The 24877-nt window shown below is 37.9% G+C and overlaps 1 protein-coding gene across 1 annotated transcript in view; it reads left to right on the top strand.

Moving 5' to 3' along the window:
- LOC149231046 (DExH-box ATP-dependent RNA helicase DExH3-like) overlaps nt 1–24877 on the top strand; it is a 223537-nt gene that overhangs the window by 114604 nt on the left and 84056 nt on the right. The window contains exons 9-11 of the mRNA XM_089379101.1: nt 12142–12309; nt 12419–12691; nt 13292–13486. Of these exons, the coding sequence (XP_089235227.1) occupies nt 12142–12309; nt 12419–12691; nt 13292–13486 (636 nt within the window). The remainder of the gene's footprint in view (nt 1–12141; nt 12310–12418; nt 12692–13291; nt 13487–24877) is intronic.

Genomic DNA, 24877 nt, shown 5'->3' with positions numbered 1-24877 from the left:
TCTTCCTCACCGTTTATGCCTTAGGTAGAAAAGAAAAAAAACTCATGTTGTTATTCCCTACGAAGCTGGTATGAGCTGCCTTGAATAACACTGGTCTGGTCTTCATTCCCTGTTGTGCCTGCAATTCAGTAAGGAAAACACATAAAATCCTGGGCGCCCAGAACTTGTCAGTGCTACCTATCCTCGGTAAAAAAAAAATGGCTAGAAACGACCTTTATAAGGTGTGTTATTATTATCGCTCTGGTGTGGGCGTTTTCTATTTTCAGACTATCTAACGCATTTATCGACCTGGTTGTTCTTTATTAGTCATTGTGCGTTCTTGCAGAAACACAAGTAATTGATAAAGGTGTTCGTCCCCTCGGCCTTTCCACTTTCCGACCCCTACCAAAACTCCGCTTCATATTCAACTCTTTATTATACGTTGTCCCATATGCCGCCCCAGTTGGCCGCTCTGCTAAGTCCAGCACACCTCCCCGAGCGATGCTCTGCTGTGAAATTAATTGCAATTCTGTGCTGTTCCTACTCGCCTCCATAGGCTAACCCCACAGCCACCGTTATCGACCCTCCAAAGTTCAAACAACTATGACCCAGTTTTTTGTTCTAAAAAATATTTATCCGGCAACGGTTCTCAGCAAATCCAGGTTGATCGTGCCTTAGTTGCTCCCCAATTTCTGCAAATACCTTGGCAGGTATCCAACACTATTAGCGAACTATCATAGGCAATAAGACATGGCGGCTACAACTCTTCCGCTCCATTCCGATACCATTCTGCTGTCCCATTTAAGTAATACTGCCTGACATGGAGACAATGTAGAATGGTCGAAACAAAGACCCGGAGTGCCCTTAAGCATGTCTCTGTCCATTGATTAAATCCTTTTTTGCATTTGAAGAAATTGAGTGTTATATCCGTTGTTGTTTGCACTGTATTTGCTGCCACTGTAGATATAGTTGTTCTAGCCTTTGAAGCTTTGTTTTAAGTGCTTCACTATGTTCATCCTTGAAAATATTTTCCTGTACAAGAGAATTTATTCCTTCGTTTAATGTGTTGTTATCAATGTTCAATGTGGCTCGTCGGTGGTTAAGAAAGGCAACCTGAGGAGGATGAGCGGGCAAAAAATCCAAGTGAGGCAGTAGCATCAAGGATTTTGACGGCGACGGGGAGGCCGGGAAGGAGCGCAGTGATGTTGTGGCTGGGCGACGCTTCTGTATACTTGGTCCTTTGCAAGCTGGACGATATAAGAGCGCGAGGCCTTTTCCCGAGCGACGATGCTCGCATTGACGTCCAAGGAGGCAGCGGTAGGATAAACCCGTTGATCATTCGCCATTGAAGAGCTTTGTAAGGAGCTCAAATTTCTCCTTCTCTGCGACTTGAAAAAGGAATGCAAATTGCTCAAATTTCCCCTCCTCTGCGACTGGAATAAGAAATGCAAATTGCTCAAATTTCCCCTTCTCTGCGACTCGAAAAAGGAATGCAAATTGCTCAAATTTACCCCCTTCTCTGCGACTGGAAAAAGGAATACAAGTTGCTCAGATTTCCCCTTCTCATGAGAGGCTAAGACCCGATGAGCAAAAGAGGAAGGAGTGGGAGTCGGGATAATATTACCATCAACTCGAGCTTGATATGTGAAAATGTGTGGTATACAGAGGTTGAATTTTATATGCGTGTTACTTCATTCTCCGTGAGTTGTTTATATTGTTGCTATCGTTTATAAAGCTGTGTTGTTTATAGAGCTGCCATATATGCTATTGTTTATAAAGTTGTGTTGTTTATAGAGCTGCCATATACCAATATAATTGATATGCTAGCCACTAGTTGTTAAGAAGAGATGTGAAGGTTTTCATAAGAGGAATGTGCACTTCAGTGTTAAAAGGTAACTTTGCAAGAATCATAAGAAGATTATTTACTAGTTTGAACTAGTTTGTTGGCCAACATTTTCCTTATCAACATTAGCATTATCACATGTAATGAATTATGTTCAATATATGCACCATTGAGAAGCTGAGACTCCTCATTTCATAAGCTTGAGCTGTTAAGAAAATGACCAAAATTAATGAGGTATTAGAGTTCTTGAAAACTCTGATACATTCCACTAATCATGATACAGTGAAAATCAGCAAGAACACTCTTTGTGATATTAAAACCTGTCTGCAGAATACACAGGAAAAAATAGATTTGGAGCTTGAATCTTAGCTTCAGCGAGAAGATTTACAGCGGTGGAGTCATCATTCTGAACCTATTTATGTTTAGAACATCAAAACAGACTCCCATAAACAACAGGTCAATAATGTTACATTTGATTCAGGTCCAGTGCCCAATGAAGTAGCAGAGTTACATGCAAATGCAGAAGTTCAATCTGCACTTCCTAAGCCCATCATTAGACCTTGGGAAGAGCTTGTCCATAACAAGCATAGAACTGGTCTTGGATATGACAAGGATGTGTCCTTTCATATTCCAGATTACTCAAAGCCTATCGAGTTTCAGAGTGTTGGATTTCTTCATGACAGTTCACCTTCAGCTGTTTCAGATTCTGGTCCTTTTCCACAGCAACAACAACAAAATGTTAAATGCCAACATTGTGACCGAGTTGGCCATGTGAAAGATCATTGTTTTGAATTTCATCCATGTAAGCATTGTCATAAAACCAATTATTCTTCAAACAGATGCTTCAAAAACAAGTCTCCTGCGAGAACAAAGATTCATCTTGGATGGATCACTTCTTGGCAATGGGCTTCAACAACGAAGAATATATTTTAGTTATATGTCAGAACTTGTTCTAGAGTATTGAACAATCTTGCAGTTGAGTTTTCTTCATCATCTTACCTTGTATCTGACAGGGGGGAAGTGATGGTCATCTACAGGCTTCAAAGCCACATCAAGCAAGACTGAGCCACAACTTGCCATACCAGATTCAGAGTTGTAGCCAGAGACAAAGATGCCCTTGAGCATGCCTTCAGTTGGTGATGCCGCTTCAAAGAATTGGGGACACTTACTCTAGTAGAAGACTAGCTTCTTGCCAGTTTTGGAAGAGTTCCAGGAATTGCATTAAGCATTCCAAAGTTGTTGGTAATCCTTAAACAATCACAGGTTGAGACCTCCCTTTTTAGGTTGAGGTTCTCCCTTTTATGCGGGGTGAGACCTCCCTTTCAAGGTTGAAGGTTTCCCTCTTCAAAACATCAGGAGCACTTCCTCTAGCAGAAGACCTTAGCTTCATGCCAGATTTGGAAGAGTTTCGGGCACTGCACTAAGCGTTCGAGTGTTGGTGGTCATCCTTAAACCACCTCCCTTATACCAACATTTCAGAGAGCACATTCAGATTAGTGTTGCCATGCATTTTTGCACATTTTGCATTATAGCTCCCTTCCTGGACTCATACATACCCCTTTTGATTAAGGGGGGGAACGTTGGACACCTAATCCTCTAAGGGTTGGTGTGGAAGCTGAATAGCCAAAGGGAGTCCAAGAGACCACTTGGAATATGAATCCAAGGGTCACACCATGTATTATAAATGTATATCATGTCAATAATAGACGTACTCTCATGCTTATCATTCATCCTTTGTGTCTGCCATGTATGTGTTTAACAGAGACAAAGACAACAATTGATATATTGGTTGTAAATATCTTGATGGAATGCGAAATTCTTCTTTCTCGAAATTTTTTAGACCAATTAGGGGCCATTTTTTTCCAATGATAGGGCACAAGCCAAAGTCCCATGGGAGAAAATTGTTATGTCATATTGTATCAACAACCTTTTACTAGACCTTTCATTATTCTACATCGGGATTCCAACATTGAGTTACTGGAAGAGGAGTTTGGTGAATGGAAGATGTATATTGATGAGTTTAATCTTGATCCAGAAGTTGAGGGTACATGGACTATGTATTTTGGTGGAGCTAGTTCAAAATCAGGGGCAAGAGCTGGCATAGTTCTTATATCCCCATCTAGAAAGCATACATTGTTTTCTCACCATTTGGATCTTAAATGCACTAACAACATCGCTGAATATGAAGCTTTGATCTTAGGTTTGAAGGTTGCAAGGTCTAAACAAATCCAAAAGTTGGTAGTCATTGGGGATTGTGACCTCATTGTCTTACAAGCTAAAGGACTTTTTGGCACCAAGAGTGAAGATTTGATTCCGTATAAAGAAAGGGTGCCCAAAATCATTAAAGGCTTTAGAGACTTCTCCATTAAGGATGTTCCTAGAAATCATAATCAATTGGCTGTGGCTGCCTCTAGTGATCAAATCCTTGATAAATAGCTCTTCAAATGTGGGAGGTGTGTCATCGATACCATATGTCGTCCTGTTGTACCTGATTATTCTATGAATTGGCTCGTGTTTGAGGATGACAAGGACATGGTAGCTTTTCTCCAAGGTGAAGAACAAGTGATGAATAAAGGAAAGGATATTGATTGGGAAAGCCAATTTGACAAAAACGACAACACCTGAATCATAAATGAAATTCGGGAATCTTTTGATCCCATTGATTTAAATCTAGGTTCCCAATCATCACCTCAAATAATCAAGATAAGAAAGAATCTCACCTATCTTGAGAAGATTGAGTTGGAAAAGTTGTTACGTGAATTCAAAGATGTTTTCGCGTGGTCTTATCAAGATTTAAAGGCATATAGTCCCGAGATTGTCAAACACACCATCCCTCTTCGAGAAGTTGCAAAGAAGAACTCAAAGCTAGCTCCTTTGGTCAAAGAACTCAAGAAGATGGTTGATGCTGGTATTATTGTCCCCATTAGGCATTCATCGTGGGTATCCAACCCTGTCGTGACTAGGAAGAAAACTAGGAATATTAGAATGTGCATTGATTTTAGGATTTGAATCAAGTTTCGCTAAAAGATAATTACCCATTGCCCAATATGGAAAACCGCTTACAAAGAATAATAGGATCCCAAATGATGTCTTTCCTTGAAAGGATTCTCAAGATGTAACCAGGTTGTAGCCATCATACACCTTATGGAGCCAAACTTCTTCACAGCTGATAGCACAAGCCTTCACATCTTCTTTCTTCGTATTTTAACAGAATTCTGCTTCACGCTCTTCCAAGAAATCATCTCAGCTTCCAATGATCAGTAGTATCTCTATCAACATCAACCCAATATGTGTGTTCAAGGAACCAATCAGCTTCAAGTTGTATTGTGTCCATCCAAAATCTTATAGCTCCCTCTATCCAGCTGAGGTAAGTGAACTTTTCCCTTTTATGCTGCCATCTAATCGATTTCTCTGATGTATACTTCAAACTGCTTTCTTCTTGTTGTCGCGCTTCGCTACATTCTTCCAATTCTTCCATCTGTTGGTCAAGCTTAGATAGATCTTGTCTTGACCTGCAAACTTTATTAGAAGACTATGAAAGAACAAAAGGCAAATTGCATAGACAAAATAACAACAATAATAATCAAAGGAAGGAGGTGTAGAATACTTATCTCTTTGAGGAGAGTCAGCTCCCTCTTAATCTTGGACCTTTTCTCAACCTTGTCCTCACATCAGCATGAAGTCATATCTGTCATTTTCAAGAGCTAGGTTTTCCTTTTATAATGGAAACATTTAGTTAGGGTTTTGTTCCTAGGGTTTTCTAATTCAAACTTTTGCTAGGGTTTACAAACCCTAGATGCTTCAAGTTCCAAAATCTTCAAGATCTGCCATTCTTTAAAAGTTGCAATTTCTACAAGTACATAATTTTGTTAGTTGCAAACCCTAAAAATGTCATTAGCAAGCTTCTCTATACTTGAAACTTCATTCCTTGATTTCAGAAACCTAGTCTTTGGTATGCAAGGAAAGACTTCAAATGCTAACATATCAGTGATCTCTAAAATATATCTACACAGACCCTTTTTATGATGCATTACTGTCTTTCAACAGATCATTATCTTATCATTATATGCACTATTATTGATAACAAATTAACCAAGTTTATACGTACCTTTTTCCACCTTACCTATCCATCCTTGCAGAGATCTGGTCTTGTTTTTTCAGTTGACATGTGTCGACTTCCTTCAATAGAGGTACCTTAGACCTTCGATCATTGAACTAGTATGCTAATCATAGAGAATTCTTTGGGGCTGCTTCTGTGGAATAGGCTTTAGTTTCTTCATAATCTTCAGATATGTTGTCACAGTTCTATATTGTATCAGAATGGTCGGCTTTGATGATGTGGTTTGTCCTTCTTTTAAGTGTAAATCTCAGTGGCATAACTGCTTCTCATATTTGTGCCACAGGGAAGAGCTTCATATACCTTTTTAATCATAGTTCTTTTACAATATTACAAAGATGATCACACAGTCTCGGTCCCTTCCACTATACCACAGACTTAAGGTTCAGCAAAATGATTTTCCAGAGAGCCAAAAATCTCACAGGTCTGTCTTTTATTTGTAACGAGATCAACTTATGAGATCAGTGTAACAAAGTCACCCTGTATTCTTAGTTCTTCAAACGTCAGTCCTTTGCATGTGTGTTTTATTTTTATTTTTATTTGTACGGGTGGTTCACAGACTCTGGGTGGCTGCTACATCCATGGAAAATCTGGGCAGATCAACCCCGAATTGAATCTTTAAAGCTTGTCGGCCAGACTAGCAGGGCCTAACCCCAAGGGCGTCGAGGAGAATTGACCCTGTGACCTCCCGATCAGCGAGATACTTAACAATGGGGACTCAGCCAGCTGAGCTAATCCTTGGGACTTTCCTTTTCATGTGTTATAGACCAAGACATTGCCATAGAATTCACATACTGCTTTGCACAGGCTGCCACAGAAATGATCGAGGTATAGCCTATATCTTCCAAAGACTTCACATATCTTAGGTCCAGGATTGCAGTACTTCTCACAATGAGGTATTACATAATCCAACTCTTTTCTTTCACAGAGAAATATCACATAGACTACAGTAAATTGGTCATTATAGACTTAAGATATAGCTTTGTCAATTTTGATTTGTCATAGATTTTTTCAGACTTGTCGCTTTCCATGCTCAGACTAGATCCTTTTTCCTTAAATTTGAATGTCATAAGGCTTGATATTGTTAGAATTTATACAGACTTCGGATTTTAGTTCTTATTTCAAGGGAATATGATACAGGACAGCCCACAATGCTTAGAAGATTTCGCATATAGTGCCACAGGAGATTCAATTTAACTTCAGAGAATATTGAGTGCAAATTTTTGTTCTTCTTATCCTCTTGAGGGCTAAGAGAGATCAATTGTAACTTCTATTTTTACCCTTCAATAGTCCTTCTTCATATTGGATATAATATGAAGTGCTTCAACTATGTAAATTGTGTTATGAACCTCAGAGAATTGTCATAGAGCTCAGATGCCACAGAGATGTAATGCCACACAAAAATTCATATCCTTAGAAGTACTTCGCATGTCACAGAGAGAAGTTATTACAGATATCACATTTCACAGAAAATTTTGTATATCATCCATAGAAGGTTCAGATGCCACCACAGAAGGTTTGTCACAGGTTCACATTTGTCATGTATACTCCTTTTCTTTTTCATTGTAAACAATTGAGAATTAGACTGTACATATAAAACTTTTATCCCAATCTTTGAATTTAGATGCTTTATCAAACTTGCAGTGCACCATGGTGAGGAAACTCGGCCCTCATATCTGATGTATCATAGGTCTTTCGGTCAACTAAGAGTCTCCTTTGTTGGGTGCAGATGTATATGATGAATGATGAATAAATGTCCCTCAGAGTCATCGAACTGTCTTCTATTTCTGCCTTTGTTTGCCCAGAATATATTGATCCTTCTGTTTAGAGATATAAGAATGATATTGGCCTCTTTGGATGCTAGATTTTTACTCCTTATTTCTTTCAGATTTAGCCCTACTTAGGGCTTCTTCATTAGTAGGCTTTGATACCGTGTTGAGAAAACCAAGTATAGTGTAGATCAAGAACTTGATTCCTCTTCTTGATAATTACTTGTGAATGTTAGTCTTTATTATGTGTTATGTCTTCTTGATCAAACAAGTATGCAAATGTTCAATCAACCAGGAAAAACAAAGAGACAAGAGACACCAAAAATTAGGCTCCAAGCCAGGGTAAAACCCCACAAGTGGGAACCGGAAAACCCAACAACAATCCTTCTCTTATAGAATCAGATCAAAATGAGATATACAAGACCAACACTGCCACCAAAACTCCAAGTTCAGCCCTCCTCCAAGTCACCACTAAAATCATAGGTCAACATAAGTCAAATTGTCGACTCACTAAAATTTTGGCCCCTGAAATTTCAAGCCTGCAATAGCACAAAAAAATTCGGCCTTTTTATAGAACTTTGTCCTCACATGTGCAAGCTGTCACATCAGAAAATTCGGTCATCAAAACGAATGATCTTCATGTCTTGTAGCTTGACTTTCTCTTTCCTTTTACTCGTCCTTCACTTCTCCTTTGTTAGGTTCAGATATGCTTCTTGTTGTGCGATGAGATGATCTTCCAAATAAGTCGAACTGCCTCATATATATAGCTGTCCAGGAGGGTCGAATAGGTGGCTTTTGGAGGCCCAGGCCGACTTGGCAATTTTGGTGGACTTAGACTCAATATAAAATTCTTTTTCTTTTCTGTACAAAAGTCCAAATGGTACTTGACTCAAATACATTGTTCTTGACTCTATAAGCATGAAGAACATGCTTTAACCAAAAATAAATATAAATATAATAATAATCAATGATAAAATTTTCATTTTATTACATTATGAAGACCGACACTATTTACATTTTCAACATAAAGGAGCCAGGCTTATGGTTGTTTCTCCCCTCTGAAAAACTCTTGTTACCTCTGTTAGCAACACTGTTACTTGCATTGTTCATATTTGCCACAACCTGGGCAAAAAATTGGGCCATTTGCTGCTGCCCTTGTGGCTATCTGCTGCTACCCTTGTGCCATTTTTTGGGCTATCTATTGCTGCCCTTTTGCTAGCAACCCCAAGATGTCAAAAGGGTTACCTTCTGGTGGCTGTTCCTCCCTGTCTGCCATGGCTAAGTTGTGGGTACCTTTCTTCTTTTTGACTGTAACATTTTCCCTGTCTTCTGGAAGCATCCAGAGTTCATATGCTCGTAGGCTGGCAGGATGCACAACTCTGATACCACTGTAATACCCCATTTGGGAAAATTACCCTTAGGGTTGAAAAAAGCACATGACAAAATTTGTATTCTAACTAGTATCACAATTTTCCTTCAATTCTGCAAACGAGTTAATATTAAATGCACAAACAATGTAAATAAGTAATTGATTCTGCCCACAACTCATACAAAGAAGCCAATCCAACAGTAGGTTTCAAATCCATAATCCTTCCAATAACACACTAGTTTAGTTTCACAATCTAATGTTAATTGCATCCACAAACCCTACTGTCCGTATACTACTGATCTGACCTTACAGGCAACTACGGTCATGGCAGTCTTGGTCACTTAGCTTCCTCGGATTCAGTCTTGTTGGCTGCCCTCTGTTAGCGTCCTCTGATTTGTCCTTCTCCTCCTGTTCCTCACAGCCCTCTGTTTATTTCTGCTACCAAGAACCTTTGGAATAGCACCTCTACCTCTGCTGCCACAGGGGAGAGAGCCCTCACTGTTTCACTGCCTCACAGGAAATTCCAGCCATGCTTTTACAATCAATTCAATACCAGACTATTAGAAACATTCGCTGCCACAAGTCAGGCCATGGAAATGATACTCTGCCTCGGACAAGCCCTAGTGTAGTCTGCTTCCCTAGAGGGGCTCTTTTGAGATGATCCACTGTCACAGTTTAAACTTTAAACCTCAGAAACCAGTGTTGCAAACATCCCGATTTTACTGTGAAAAAATCGCGACGTAGGAATTTTTTGGCCCAGCCGATGTTTGCTGATTTTTAGTGATATTTTCTCGATTTTGATGATTTTTTGGTTTTTCGGAGTCTTGCCGATTTTATCCCAATGCCAATCTTTGCAACATTGTCAGAACCCTTTGCTGCCACATATTAAACCTCAGAAACACTTTGCTGCCTCAAATTTAGCCTCGGAACCCTTGCTGCCACAAGTTAAGCCTCAGAAACCTTTGATGCCACAGATTAAGCCTTAGAAACCCTTGCTGCCACAGATTTAGCCTCGGAAACCCTCACTGCCACAGATAAGCCTCAGAAAATCTCTCTGCCAAAGATTTAGCCTCAGATACTGTCTCAGGGATGATTTGCTGCCCAGATAATGTCTCAGAACCCCTTTTGCGACATAATTTCTGCCTCAGAAATTATTTAACAGAGTAAAGAAAATGGTGTATTGGCTAGGGTGGAATCTTTCACCTCTGAAACCAACCAGAGAAATAGGGGTCTTAAAACCCTTTAAGAGCCTCAGCCCAAAAATTAGAAAGATCAACACAATCCATGATGATTAAAATGAATCTCCTCTCTCCTTTTTATAGATTCCCTTTGGGGTCTTCCTAATTTTAATTTGAATGACTAACAAGTTTCCTTCCATTTGCCCCAAATTTGGATTTTATTGAATGTTATCCTCCATTTACCCCAAATTATCTAGTGTTACCCCAATAACATCAAATAATGTGTTTACCCCTTTTCAAATGACTATAGCCTACGCGGTTAGATAGGCTACTTTGTCCTCCCTTGGGCAATTTAACTTATTTAATCTGAAAAGGACATTACATATACTTACCATGTTGGGAGGTTATATTTGTATTAAATTTTGTCTCCCCATCATGGTGGTATGCTTAACTCTTGAAATTTAAAACCATGACATGTATATTGTAATGCATATTACAATTTACAAATATGTTCTTCCTCCATTCTGGTTTTAAAAAATTTCTTACACTAGAGATTTCACTGAATGAAGTTGACTTTGATTCAACCAAAAGTTGATGTCTACTACATAAATTGATATACACATTCTTAGACCACTAATTTTTTGGGCAATTCTTGTTTTACACAAAAGAGGTCCTCTGTTGTAGTCAAATTCCCTCTATATTCTATTTGCTGGCCATATGATTCATGCAACATAAGACTGGCATCTTTCTGTTTGATGCTAGAGCCTAGGATTGGACTCTCATATTTATTGTTTTGACTTTATGTTGCATGAAACTTCTAGGAACCCAGCATTTCGGGCCGTACCCATACCCGAAACTCCGAAACTAGGCCGAAACTCAACTGAAACTTGACCATCATGTAATCATGTATGAGAGTTAATATAGACTTGGTTTTCCTTATAAATTGTCATCTATGGGTCTTATTCCTTTTTTCTTGCAAGATAATGTGTTATTCACTTATTTATAACCTTTTTTTATATATATCTAGACATATATGACGTTTCAGCTGATGTTTCGACTGATGTTTCCATTTTTGGGAGGTGATGTTTCTAAATGTACCCGTTTCAGAAACTCTGAAACGTTTCGGCGTTTCGTGCAACTTAGTTTTGACTCTTTACACTAATATTTCAAGCATATTTGCTGTAGGCTTGTTTCAACAGTTTTGTATTTTTGAAACACATTGAGTTACCGCTCCATGATATGTTTTCGCAGTTTTATGTTGTCCCTATGTGTATGAGCATTACGTGCATTCTTTCTATTGGTTTTAGCTCGTTCTTGCAGATATAATTTTCATTTTCTTGAGCAAATTCTTGGATGTGTGTGTACTAAGGCATGGACCATCTGAATGCATAATTTTTTTCATGTCGCTGCTCAGGCACATTTTATTGGTCAATGCAATTCATGCTCTAAACTTGTTTTAATGAAGGTGTTTCTGAGAATTATGTTGTAATTTGTAAATGACGAGATGCTACATAGTTTGCATAGTTCAACAATCATTCTGACATTTTGTTCATTAATCTGTTCCTTTCATTGTTGTGGATTGTGTTTTGAAGTACATATGACAACGAACAGGTATTTTCTCTGCCTTTGGCATTGGCCACATTCACATTCTGATTTGTCCAGAGGGGCCATTGTAAAAATGTTCATTTTAAAGGACACTTGCAGTTGTAATTTTGTAAATTTATGTCCTGCATGATGTCACATGATAACCATTGATTGGCAACTGTTTATTTGCTCATTTTGAGTTGGCAAGGGAAATGGCATGCCGCATGCACAAAATATTCATAGTATTCATGTCAATGTAAGATGCTTATTTATTGTTATTATTTGTGAAAATTGTGTTGCAGGGATTTACACACCCAGTAAGAGCACATTTTTTAGAAAACATATTGGAGACAATTGGCTACACATTAACATCATTTAACCAATTGGATGATTATGGACAAGACAAGATATGGAAAACACAGAAGCAAGCACTCAGGAAAAAGAAGAGCCAGCTTGTTACCCTTGTTGAGGTGCAATCCCTTGGTGTTGATTTTTGAACTACTTCATTTTTCAAGGAAATGAACTATTCAAATATGCATGGCCCAATTAATCCTTTTGTTATTGGGTATTGCTTCTCAGGATGTGGTTGCAACTGCTAACTTTGCCGAGTATAATTCCAGGACACGAGATTCTATAGCTTGCTGGAATCCTGATTGCATAGGCTTTAATCTTATAGAAGCTGTCCTATGCCATATTTGTAAAAATGGAAGACCAGGTGCTGTGTTGGTCTTCATGACAGGATGGGATGACATCAATGCTTTGAAGGACCAGCTGCAGGCACATTCTCTACTAGGTGATCCAAACAAGGTTCTACTACTTGCATGCCACGGATCTATGGCTAGTTCAGAGCAGGTATTCTAATTTGAATGTGTATGTGGGAGTATAATGGAGAAGGACAAACATTTCATTGTAAATTATTTCATGAGAGTACGAGGTTTATTGTATTTGAAATATAATGATGCAAACTTTGTCTTTGTAATATACTTGCCAGTTTATGGCAAGTATTCTTTGATTTGAAGGGCTTGTCAGGGAGAGTAATTGAAAATGACATCATGAGAGTGCAGGGTATTGCATTAAGAAATGACCATGGTGATCTTTTCTTTCTCGAAGCTATATATATTTTTTGGCTGCGATAAATTTTAAAGAATGCGTTAACATGCAAGATCAGTCTTCTAGTTCCTTTAGATTCAGTGGGTTGACACAAGATTTAGCCAAACTGATGGTGAAACAAATATTTTTTGTTAAATGTAATTACTAATTATTTATGAGCAAATTTAACTTCAAACTATTATTGATAATGACACTTTATGTTTTATTTCTTATTTATCTATGACATGTGTACTGTTTTATTGTTTATTGGATCTGGTACAGCTTTTATGATTGAGATACATTTTTTATGTTGTAAATGTTCTGCAGTTCTCATAAGATGGTGGGTTTAATGGCTTAATGCAGAAATTAATTTTTGAAAATCCACCACCAGATGTTCGAAAGATAGTTCTTGCTACAAATATGGCAGAGACAAGTATAACCATCAATGATGTTGTATTTGTGGTGGACTGTGGGAAGGCGAAGGAAACTTCCTATGATGCACTGAACAACACTCCTTGTCTGCTTCCTACTTGGATATCAAAAGCTTCTGCTCGACAAGTAAGATATTGTACTTTAATGAATGCATTGTATTTGAAGCTTTATGCTATGGACATTATTCTCTCTACTTGTTGATCCAATTATCCTATCTAAGAAAAAGGTGAAAATGAACAGCATACGTCATGACTCAGGATATATTGGCAATTATGTAACTAATAAATTAACAAACAAAACATTTCCAATTATATTGCCTGGAAAAAGGACTGTTTCTAATGGACAGTAGCGAGGAGGGAAAATAATTTGCAGGGCTTATGTATGATCTTATGAATTGACTTCATAAATGCTCCTGAGTCCTGCTCTTTAAATAACATATCAAATATTATCTTTACGGACAAAGCTGTTAATTGATTCAAGTAGAAAATTATGATAAAGCAAGGTTACATGAACCTTGATGTGACTAGAATTGGCAGAAGTATCCAGTGCGGGTGTAGCGCTTGCCTGGAAATTAAGAAATTATTATTCTTGAGGCATGGGTTTCATGCTCAAGGGAAATTTATTTTTAGATCAAGCACCCATTGAGTGCTTCTAGGTTTGACATAAAGTCAATTGAGTCATTGTCATGTGTTGAAGATCCATTTGGGCATGTTACATATTTTAAAGAAAATTTATTTGAGTCGATAGAGCCTCCAAGACCTCGTCATGGCACAAAGATCAAGTTGGCCTACATGAAGGGACAAGTCGGCCTAAAGAGAGCAATTCGTACCCCTCACAAGACTGTAAATAAGAAGGAACTCTACGTCATTGTGACTCACTCAAGAAAGTTCGATTTTCTCAAGATAGAAGCTGGAAAAAGGACGAAAAGGAAAGAGAAGAACTAGATCGAAGTTTTTGGGCCTCTTTCTATCTCTTGTGTTTGGTTTCTACATTTGATGGGCAGAAGAATTTGCTAGGTAGTTCGAAGTTGCAGAGGAATTTGCTGGGAGGTTGAAGTTGCAGAAGAGTTTGTTGGGCATATCAAAGTTGCATAAGAACGCGTTGGGCAGGTCGAAGTTCCAGAAGAATCTACTGGGCAAGTCAAAATTGTAGAAGTTGCTGGAATCAAGGTTTGACTTGGTCTTGGAGGGTCTTGGTCAAGGGTCATAGGTCTTGGAATTCGTCAATTGAAGTTCTATAAGAAGAGAAGAATTCTTGTGGGTTTTGCTCTCAGTTGGAGAGGTTTTGGCCTTGGCTGATCGCCTACGTCATGTGCCCTATTGTCTCTTTGATTTTATTGTCTGGTAGCTATTTGATGATAAAGAACACTAATAATAATCAAGTGTAAGAAGAAGCTAATCAATTTAAGTAAAATTACATCACAAGAAGTTATCAAAGTAAGAGAAATCACCTAATCTAGCTGCCATAGATTTCTCAACACTGTGTTCTCCATGTGTCATGTACTACGGTCAGGAGTAAGAACCATTAAGCTTAGTAAAGAACACTGGTATGGAGAATGGTGGATTGGATAAGTAACAGGGACATACATTCTTGAGTCATGTATTGTGATTGACTAGGATTAACATCCTAAGTTGGATACATGGACTTGGTAAAGAATGGTCCGGAGGACATACTTTTCCTTGGATTAGGAAATGGTCCTGTGAGGTCATACCTTAGGAACACCCAGGTGGGGTATGTACCTGAGAGGCGGTGGTGTCCAAATTTATGCCTCCCAACATTGTGCTCTGATCTAGTGGAGAGATATAGCTTGTTAGTCAAGGCCTAGCTATTTTGACGATGCTGCTATGCTGATGTAAATCATCATTGATGCTTATCAATTAGGATCCTTTCTTATATGAATATTTCAACTTGAGAGTATCCTGTTGTGTCATTATGAATACCTCCCTAGTTAAGAGGTGTTGAAGAATGTAACTAGTGCCAGTCTTCATAATTGTACTTGAGTCATGATGTAATATATTTGTCAAAGGAAATTTTTATTATTATTAAATTGACTTATTAAAGCATGGATTTCATGCTTGGGTCAATGGTCATAGGTCAAGCCTCCATTGTAGGCTTCTAGGATTTTTGTTTAAGTCAAAGTCAAATTTATTATGTAAGAATCCCTTCTTGGGTTCATGGTGTCAAAGATAAAAATCTATTTTGTCATGTCAAAACCTCCTCCATCAAGTCACCTTCCAAGTCGGCCTCTAGATTGATCCTCTACAAGTCAGCTTCCACAAATTATTCATGTCAGCTCATTTACAGTAAAAAACAACTATAAATACCCATGTGAACTTGATAGCAGGGAGATATTGCAAAGGTTCAGATATATTGGAGAGGTTCGGGTATATGAAGAGGTTCAGATATATTGTAGAAATAACGAAGGAAGGATGATTCAGATCTTCTACAGGTTCAAAGTATTGATTGCAATATCGAAGCAGTGAGATATTATAGGCTGAGGTGCAAAGCTATTACTGGACCAAGCATGAAAAATTGCAGAACAAAGTGTATCATGAACATAGGACAAAGCGTAGCATGAATATAGGACCGAGGTCTGTCAGACTACAAGATCAAAAGCTTGGTATGACCACAGGAACGAATTGAGGTATCATAGTATTGAACGTCCAAAGTGTTATAGGATTGAGGTATCACATCTTTATAGAAACAAAATGTTGAATACAGGACTCAAAACTGAAGCATGATATGTCGCTTAGGAACAAGGTTGATTTGATGGATGGAAGGAGTCTTTTGTCTAGGTAATAAGTGTCTCGATCATCTCAACTTATTTTGAGTCTATTGAATGAAGAGTTCTTGATTGGGTTTTCCCCTACCTAGGGGGTTTTCCCTGGCTGTGCGCCTACTTCTTGTGTTCCTTGTCATGATCTTCATTGTTTTGGCATTTGTCTTGATGAAAGAAACATAATAAATTATAAGAAATCTAATAAGAAGTAAAGAACGATCACAAGCAAATGTCAAAGTATAAGAGAAATCTATCTAAAGAATTTGATCACTATAATGCCCTTGATTTCTCAACATGGTATTAGAGCAAGGTTCATTTGCATAAAGGGTAGGAAGGAGATCACAAAGGCTACTAATCATGATAAAGAAGTTTGGTAGGGCTACCAAGCTACTAAAAGAAGTATAGCAGAAATTTGGGCACTATAAATAAGCCCTAACGACTGTAATAGGATCATAAACATATATATGAAAAGCGAAGGCCTAAAAAGATTTGTTTAAGAGGACCAAAAAGGATAATTAATCAGCCCAAAGAAGGTCGAGTCCATCAAGCCTAGGATCAAAGTCCTGGGCACATTCTACAAGGACTGAAATCATCACTAAAAGAAGTTTGAAATCTGGTGCTATCTCAAAGATCTGAATTTTTGGGTAGTTTTTGTAATCAAGGAATAACCTTTATGATCAAGCAAGCTAGTGCAAAGTGTTTATATGACTGGTTGGAAGATTCACCTTATCATTATAGGAAAAGAAGATGAGTCTCCTTAGACCTGGGCATGAGCCACAATCATCTTGTGAAAGGGCCATTGAAAAACGAATTGTCATCTATCCTTAAGCTCACTACAGTCACCCTAAGAGAGGAATCAAAAGTTCTGGGCATAAGTATTTAAAGAAAGCCGAAACTCCTATTGTAAAGAAGCTTCAGTCATTTGAAAAAGGAGTCGAGCCTCCTACCTGGGCTTAAATGTACTCACTATAATCTTAAAGGGACAAACATTTTACAGACCTGTGCATTAAGAAACAAATTAAATTTGATATCCATCTAAAGGAGAAATGAAAGAAAATTTCTACATGCATATCTATAGTGATGAAAAGGATGTCAAACTTAAATTGAAGAAGAAAACAAGAAATATAAGATCATCGTGAGGTCTTGTCGCTGTCACTTATAAGAATCATACATGTCTGCTATGAAAAGAAAGCTTTTGATAGTCTTGAAGGCGATAAGAAGATCATGGCTTCTAGTAGTAGACGTTGAAGCAACCTTCATAGTTATGAAAGATAAAGGTGGGTAATCATAAGGTGTGCATAATATATTTATTTGATAAGGGAATGTTTAAGGTTAGCTACTTATATGGTTCTAGTGATAGTTGTCTTCATTATCAAAAGTTATTGATATTAGACCCTAACCTTAACTTGCTTGTTTCCTCATAGAAATCCTAACCCTAATCACTCATTACTATTGAATTCTAGGGTTTGTAAGTAGTCTAGGGTATATAGTAAACCCTAGTGATGATTGATGAGGATGATAATTTGATTTTTACTAGATCTAAGGATTGTACTTGGAAACCCTAGGATTACATCCTCCATTAATCCATGAAAACCCTAGATTGTCAAATTGACATCATGTTTTTGGTATTGAACATTTTGCTTGGTTGTATTTGTCAATTAGTATTGCAGGTATAAAAACTATAGCTAAATTTAGAGGGAGCACTTCAAGGAAACCCTACAAGGTTTGTAAAGGAGTAACACAAGGTATGTAAAAAGTCTTATTCACTAAAAGTATGATCATTTTAAGTTTTTTTTTGCTTGGTATTACTAACTCTCCCATGTCTAGGTTTTCGAATCATAAGGATTCTTGTTAGGGTGATTAATCATTAGATTGAATCTACCCTCATTATATTATCATTCTTGTGGAATCCTAAAAAGGTTCACTGTAAAACCCTAACCTAAAGGTATGCCAATATTTTTGAAACCCTAGTCTACTTAGGGTTGTTGATGAAGTCTAGAAATCCTATTCTTTTGATGTTTAGGGTTTTGGTATTGTTATGATGGAAACCCTAGTTCTTTATTGTTAGCTATTAATATCCAAGTTATGTATTGAAATCCTAGAACTTTACGGCTTGGTCAATTAGGGTTTATAAGCAAGACCCTTGTATTAACTAAAATGACGTCCTAGGAATGAAACCCTAGGTGTATATTCGTCTGTATGATTGAATCCCTAGTTTGAATAAAATTGTTGTATATCTAACTTTGATATATTGATGTTTGTGTCTTGGGTTTACCTAGTAGGTATAAATAATAAGCAATGTTCCACCAAGACTCCGGTGCGGGGAGACGCGGGTGCGGGGAGACGCACAGGGGGGACGTGTGGGAGTACCTTCAAATTTTAGGGAAATTTCGGGGGTGCGGGGAGTCGTCGAGGTATATATATATATATAATTCAAATTCATATTCATTGTTCACTGTTCAATAATGAAAGCATAAAAATATTAAATAGACAATTGAAATTTGAATCATTGATCCATCCTCATCATTCATTTTGATACATACATGATACATCATTCATATGACATACTCAAGTGACAAGTCTCATTATTGAATTAATTATTATTCATACATACCATGAGCATTGAAATTTGAAAAAAAAAGAAATCAGTAATAAAATATTTAAATACTGAAATACATTGATCGATATCATTCATCATTCATTGATTCAATGGTTCATCATTCTACAATCTAGTAATCTACATTGATTTAAACACTAAATTCATCATTCATCATTCTATATGTTTACCCTCTTTTTTAATCTGCTTTACACTCTGATTTCTCTGAATATTTTTATTTTTTATCTCAGTTTCTTAGGTTGTCTTTATTTCCAACGTTTTATGAGTTTTGGAAGTCCAACCATGTATTTGACATTTGTTAATGCTTCAGTGAATTTCTGATATATTTCCTGATATTTCCAGTAAGTTTGTTTGAATACGTTCAACAATATATTCCCCTAAAAATATTAGCGACACTGCTTCATAATACATATACAGAGAATATGATGTGGAGATCTTACTTACTGGACTTGTAAGAGTATCACTGTATCTCACTTCTTTGGGTACAACCATTCTATCATTCACTGTGGTTCGAAGAGTTTTTAGTGATCGTTTATAAAAATTTAGTCATTGCATTTATCTGTTGGGGTCATTGCATTTATCTGTTTCATTATATATAATATATATGCTGTTGCAAACCTGAGATAAGAGGCCGCAATACCTCAGGATCAGACAGAGAGTTTTCAGTTTTGTGGCATATATGTTTCTAAAGCGGGCTGAATGTGCTCAAATTGTTGCACAATGATGCGATTTGGAAGAACAGTAGGTCCGTAGGAAGGGCTGGTATGGCGTGAACATTGAAGAATGAGGGACTGTCGACTGATCTAGCACAAGTAGTGTAGGCTTTAACGCTTACCTGGAGGTGGAGCCGCACAGTGTAGGGAGTCAGGACAGTGTTGACGGCGGACGCAAAACAGTAAACACTGGTGACTGGAGCTCGGACGACGCTGCGCTGCGGCTCAAACCTGAAAGCCGTGGTCCGCTGGAGAACTGCAAACAACAAACTTGTATACTGGAGCTCGGAGGGAGGGACGCAGCACACTTTCAGATTTCTGAGTTTCTCAAGCAAAGTTCAGGCAAAGTCGGCGCTGGAGCAATGCAAGGCCACTAATCAAATGATCAAATGAGCGTTTTCCCTTTCATGACATGAGTTTTAGGTTTAGATTTTAGTTTTAATTTTAATTTAAAAAAAAATTAATGGTTTTCATTTTTTATTTTTAATTTTTAATTTTTAAGTCATATTAGACAAATCTGAAGGGGGGACGCCCAGGCGCACCCTTTTTGGGGAGTCTAGACTCCCACACTGAGGGGGACGCCCAGAAGCACCCTTTTCGGGGAGTCGTGGGGAGTCTAGACTCCCATACTGGGGAAACGCACCCCCTTGCGTCTCCCCGAGACTCCCCAAAAAGGGTGCGTGGGGAAACGCACCCCCAAGAGACTCCCCGTCCCGGGTGCGTGGGGTGCGAGGGGTGCGCGCACCCGACCCTGGGGGACGCGTCCCCGTGGAACACTGATAATAAGTGCTAGTGCCTTCTAGATATGTATATGTAAATATGCTAACTTAGTTATTGATGCTCACGTTTTAGTTTGTAAAATCTAGGGTTTGTAACAAAACCCTAGTAGAGATTAATATTCTAGGGCATGATGATATTGTTTTCAATTGTTGATATGATTTAGCCTTGATGATAAAATCCAGGGTTTGCAACAAACCCTAGTAGTGTCTGACACGTAAATTCTGAAAATTGTTGAAACCATAGATGTATAGTAAAATTGTTATTTGATTGAATTGTTGATGTCTAAGGCTTTATGTCTCGAAGATGGGATCTAGTGTTTGGGTCTTTCATATATCTCTAAAAGTAATATTGAGGCCCTAGATATAATGAGACTAATATCTTGATTGAGTTGCTAGCAAGAAGTTGAAGTCTAGTATGTGTCTCCTGCTGTTTATGATCCTAACTAAGTTTAGGAATTTGATGTCTAAAGTTTGAATGTTTTGATGCTTCCATTATGATATAGTTAACTTCATGCTTCTATATGTATTTCGTTATACTTGCTATTAAAGTTTTGCATGTACATGATATTCAAGATGTTGAAGATGTTTGTAATTAAAGATATTCGATAGTAATGATGAGCATGATGAAGGAAGCTATAAATGATGATAAAGATGCCATAAGAAAGAATGAAGATTCTTCGATATTGAGAGGGAGTCTGGATAGAAGGAGGGGTACATCTCCCCAATTGATAGGGACGACATAGTGAATACCTTAAAAAAAGAATAAAATCGAAGATTGAAAGTACTGTTGATAGACTTGCAAAGTATTGAGGCTGTATTTGGTGCTGTTGAATAAGTGAAAGAAGAAAGCTTCTGAAAATATGTATTTGACAACTTGATGATTATATAAGCAACATCAGAGTGATTTAGGACCCCAAAGGTTTGTGTTTACTTGTATATATATTCGAAAGCTTATTAATTGGGGTTGTGTTTGTACAGGTAAATCTCTCCATAAGAAGGTTGAAGACTTTGGAAGCATGCTTGGAAAAATGGATATATCCAATTTAATTTATTAGGAGAGATGAAGCACTTAATGGCGGATGCTTGAGAGGACATCTGGCCGACCTATGTGTTGATCTCTGGATCCCGAAGAGGGAGGATGGCATTGGTCATGGAGCTCTGACCTTGGATATGCACCTAGATCCCTGGGTTGATGGTTAGCAAGCCTGATGGTACCTAGAGTGGCGGAAAGCTTGAGTCCATCTTAGTCCCACCTGTTGGTGAAGGTTGTCAGTGATGTCAATATGGCATTGTTGGAGATGTCAAATATTCTTGTAATACATGAATAACCCTGGAAGTCCTAGCCTATCTAGCATTCCTTGTTGATTAAACCTACCCTAGAAGCAAACCCTAACCCTATATGTTGTGCAAACCCTAGGTGAGAAAACCCTATCTTATAGTACCCTAAGGCAAAACCCCAACACTGGGAAGAAACCCTAGGTGCCAAGTCCATGATGTCCTAACCCTAGCATTAATTGGATGGCAACACATGCTGAAGCATGCCTTGAATAACCTATTCCTATTAACCATTCCATTAGATTTCTTACTATCTCTATCATATAATAAACCTATCCTATTAAAGTAAGTGACAATCCTTAATTATATTAATTCTCCCCCCAAATAAATTAAAATATTATCATTATAAAATGTTGGCCTCAACAACTGTATGTCGGCCCAAGGCAACATCTCGCATTAAATTCGTATAAAAACATGTGCTTCAATTCAGGTCAAGTGTGTCTCCGTCAACGAAGAAAAAGTAGACAAAAAAGTTCACATCTGGTGAATCTGAGAAAGGAAGACAAAATACGAAGGAAAAATTATAGGTGTCGTGAAGATAATTCGGGAGATTCGATTGATGGATTCATTTGTGGACTTGTAGAATTCTTTAGCGGACATGTGGAGTCTTTTTGCATGGAATGAAAATTCATTCTAGATAGATAATGACAACAACTTGAACCTTTAACAGTATGCGGCCCTGTAGAATTCTTCAAGCGGACCTGTGGATTCTTTTTTGCACAGAACTGTGAAGGTAATTTATTCGTAATTTATTCCAGACTTGATATTTTCTCAGCCATGTTGAAGCATTAAACTGCAATTTAATTGAAGCAATACTTTCAATCTAGAGTCCTCTGCAATTTCGTGCATCCTGTAGCAGACTCCATTGGACCCTTTGCGACTATTTAGAAGAAGAATTTGAAGTATATTCATTGACTGTGTAACTTTTGGGACACTTTACAACATGAACATTAAACTTCTTGAAAGCTTGAAGAATTGTGAAGATATCCACTACAAATTTACTGTGATATTTGCTTGAAAAAATTGTGGTGACATTTAGATTTACTGTATCACTCTTGCAAGATTTGTGTGATATTGGACAAAACATTGAAACAAAATTAAAGGACCCTCAAAGTCATATTGAAGTAACAGTGCTAGCGGTTTGGTCTTGTATCTTTGGATGATCTATTGAAGAGAGTTTGAAAACTTGGCAAAGTGAAAGCTAAAAGCAACCCGTGGGCAGTGCTTGTGTGAAGGCACAATCTTGTAGAAGCTCGGACATTAAGACTCAGAACAGTGGAGCTCATTTAAATCCTGGATTATAGTCCCGTGGAAGAATTACAGCCTCAGACCTGTGAAGTGGAGGATAGATCTGTGTGGGTAGAAACACCTATTGTGAAGCTCGAATTAGTTGAACAGTCTTAAGTAACTCGGACAGCCACCTATTGGAGGAGCTTATCTCTTGACCAACAAACTTGTTGCCATAACACATGAAGCTCAGACAACAAGTCAAGATCCTGGATCAGTGAATTTGAAAACTCAAAATTGCAAAGGACCTGTCCCTCAGACATTCCATTCAGGCTCATGATTGTGGAAAGATTTAGGACAACGACTGTGACCATTGCTAAAGCTCAGACCTATAGCCTCAACAAATAAACCTCGGTTAGCCTGTGGTCAGTTATCTTGTGAAGAAAATCTATTAACACCTCCAAGCAAGCATCCTTAAAGAAAATCCTTGGAGCCTTGCCACCCTATTTGAAGTCAAACCTTGAAGTAGTTCTCGAAGAATAATTAAAGAAGCCTTTGAAGATTTGATTGAAGACACCTTGAAGGTCTTGGAGATATCATTGGAGACCGCGATGCATTGAAGCAATCATGAGGTGACTATGGGTAATATGAAGAGAAGTGGTGACACCTTCTGAGACGACATGGTTGTCATTGATGAAGTAATTTGGAGGAGGCATTGATAAAGATAGACAGGGCTCGTTGAAGAAGATATTGGGAGTCGTGAAGAATCATTAAATCTATCTTGACGAATGGAAGTTGAGGGTTGGAGCCCTAGAGGTAGGAGCCTCATAGAGACAAGGTTGGTGCCTTGGAAGATAGGGTTGGAGCCCTAGAGGATAGGAGTCCTCAAGAGACCAGGTTGGAGACTATACTAGAGATAGGGTTGGAGCCCTAGAGGTTGGTGCCTCAAAGTGACAAGGTTGGAGCCTTGGGAAGTCCAAGTTAGTGCTTGGCAAACTACAGGTTGGAGCTTGGGAGATTGAAGATTGGTGTCTTCATCTAGGGTTGGAGCCCTACACATTATTGTATTGAATTTATTGTAAAAAAGAGATTAATAAAAGTATTTTTTCTTATTGTTCATTTTCTGTTCTAATTATAAGTGATCTAATTGGTAAAAATAACAAGTGAAAATAAATACTGATTCAACCCCCCTCTTAGTATTTCCAACACAACCCGGAAAGATTACCTTGGTCAGGTATCTAGTCCGTGGCATTGAGTGTGCTAGAACTCTTCGTAGTTCATTTCATTTTGAGATCTTCCATGTACCTTTATATGTATGTAATTATGAATACCTCCCTAGTTAAGAGGGAGTGTTGAAGAATGTAACTAGTGCTGGTCTTCATAATTGTATTTGAGTCATGATGTAATAGAATTGTCAAAGGAATTTTTTATCATTATTAAATTGACTTATTAAAGGATGGATTTCATGTTTGGGTCAATGGTCACAAGTCAAGCCTCCATTGTAGGCTTCTAGTATTTTTGTTTAAGTCAAAGTTAATTTTTTTATATTAGAATCCCTTCTTGGTTTCATGGTGTCAAAGATAAAAATCTATTTTGTCATGTCAAAACCTCCACCATCAAGTCAACTTCCAAGTCAACCTCTAGATTGATCCTTTACAAGTCGAATTCCACAAATTATTCATGTCAGTACATTTACAGCTAGAAACAACTATAAATACCCATGTGAACTCGATAGCAGGGAGATATCGTAGAGGTTCGGATATATTAGAGAGGTTCAGATATATTGCAGAGATAGCAAGGGAAGAATGATTAAGATCTTCTATAGGATCAAAGTATTGATTACAGGGTCGAAGCACTGCGATATTACATGCTGAGGCACTAAGCTATTACTGGACCAAAGCATGACAAATTGCAGGAAAGAAGCATAACATGAATATAAGACTGAAGTCTGTCAGACTACATGATCAAAAGCTTGGTATGATCATAGGAATGAATTGAGGTATCACAATATTGAAGGACCAAAGTGTTACAAGACTGAGGTATCACATCTTTGCAGAAATGAAATGT

This window comes from Pinus tabuliformis, chromosome J (genome assembly GCF_031772625.1).
Source record: "Pinus tabuliformis cultivar Carrire ecotype Pingquan chromosome J, CPIR1, whole genome shotgun sequence".
NCBI lineage: Eukaryota > Viridiplantae > Streptophyta > Pinopsida > Pinales > Pinaceae > Pinus > Pinus tabuliformis.
The sequence above is the reverse complement of the archived record's forward strand: the minus strand, read 5'-3'. Positions and strand labels throughout refer to the sequence as shown.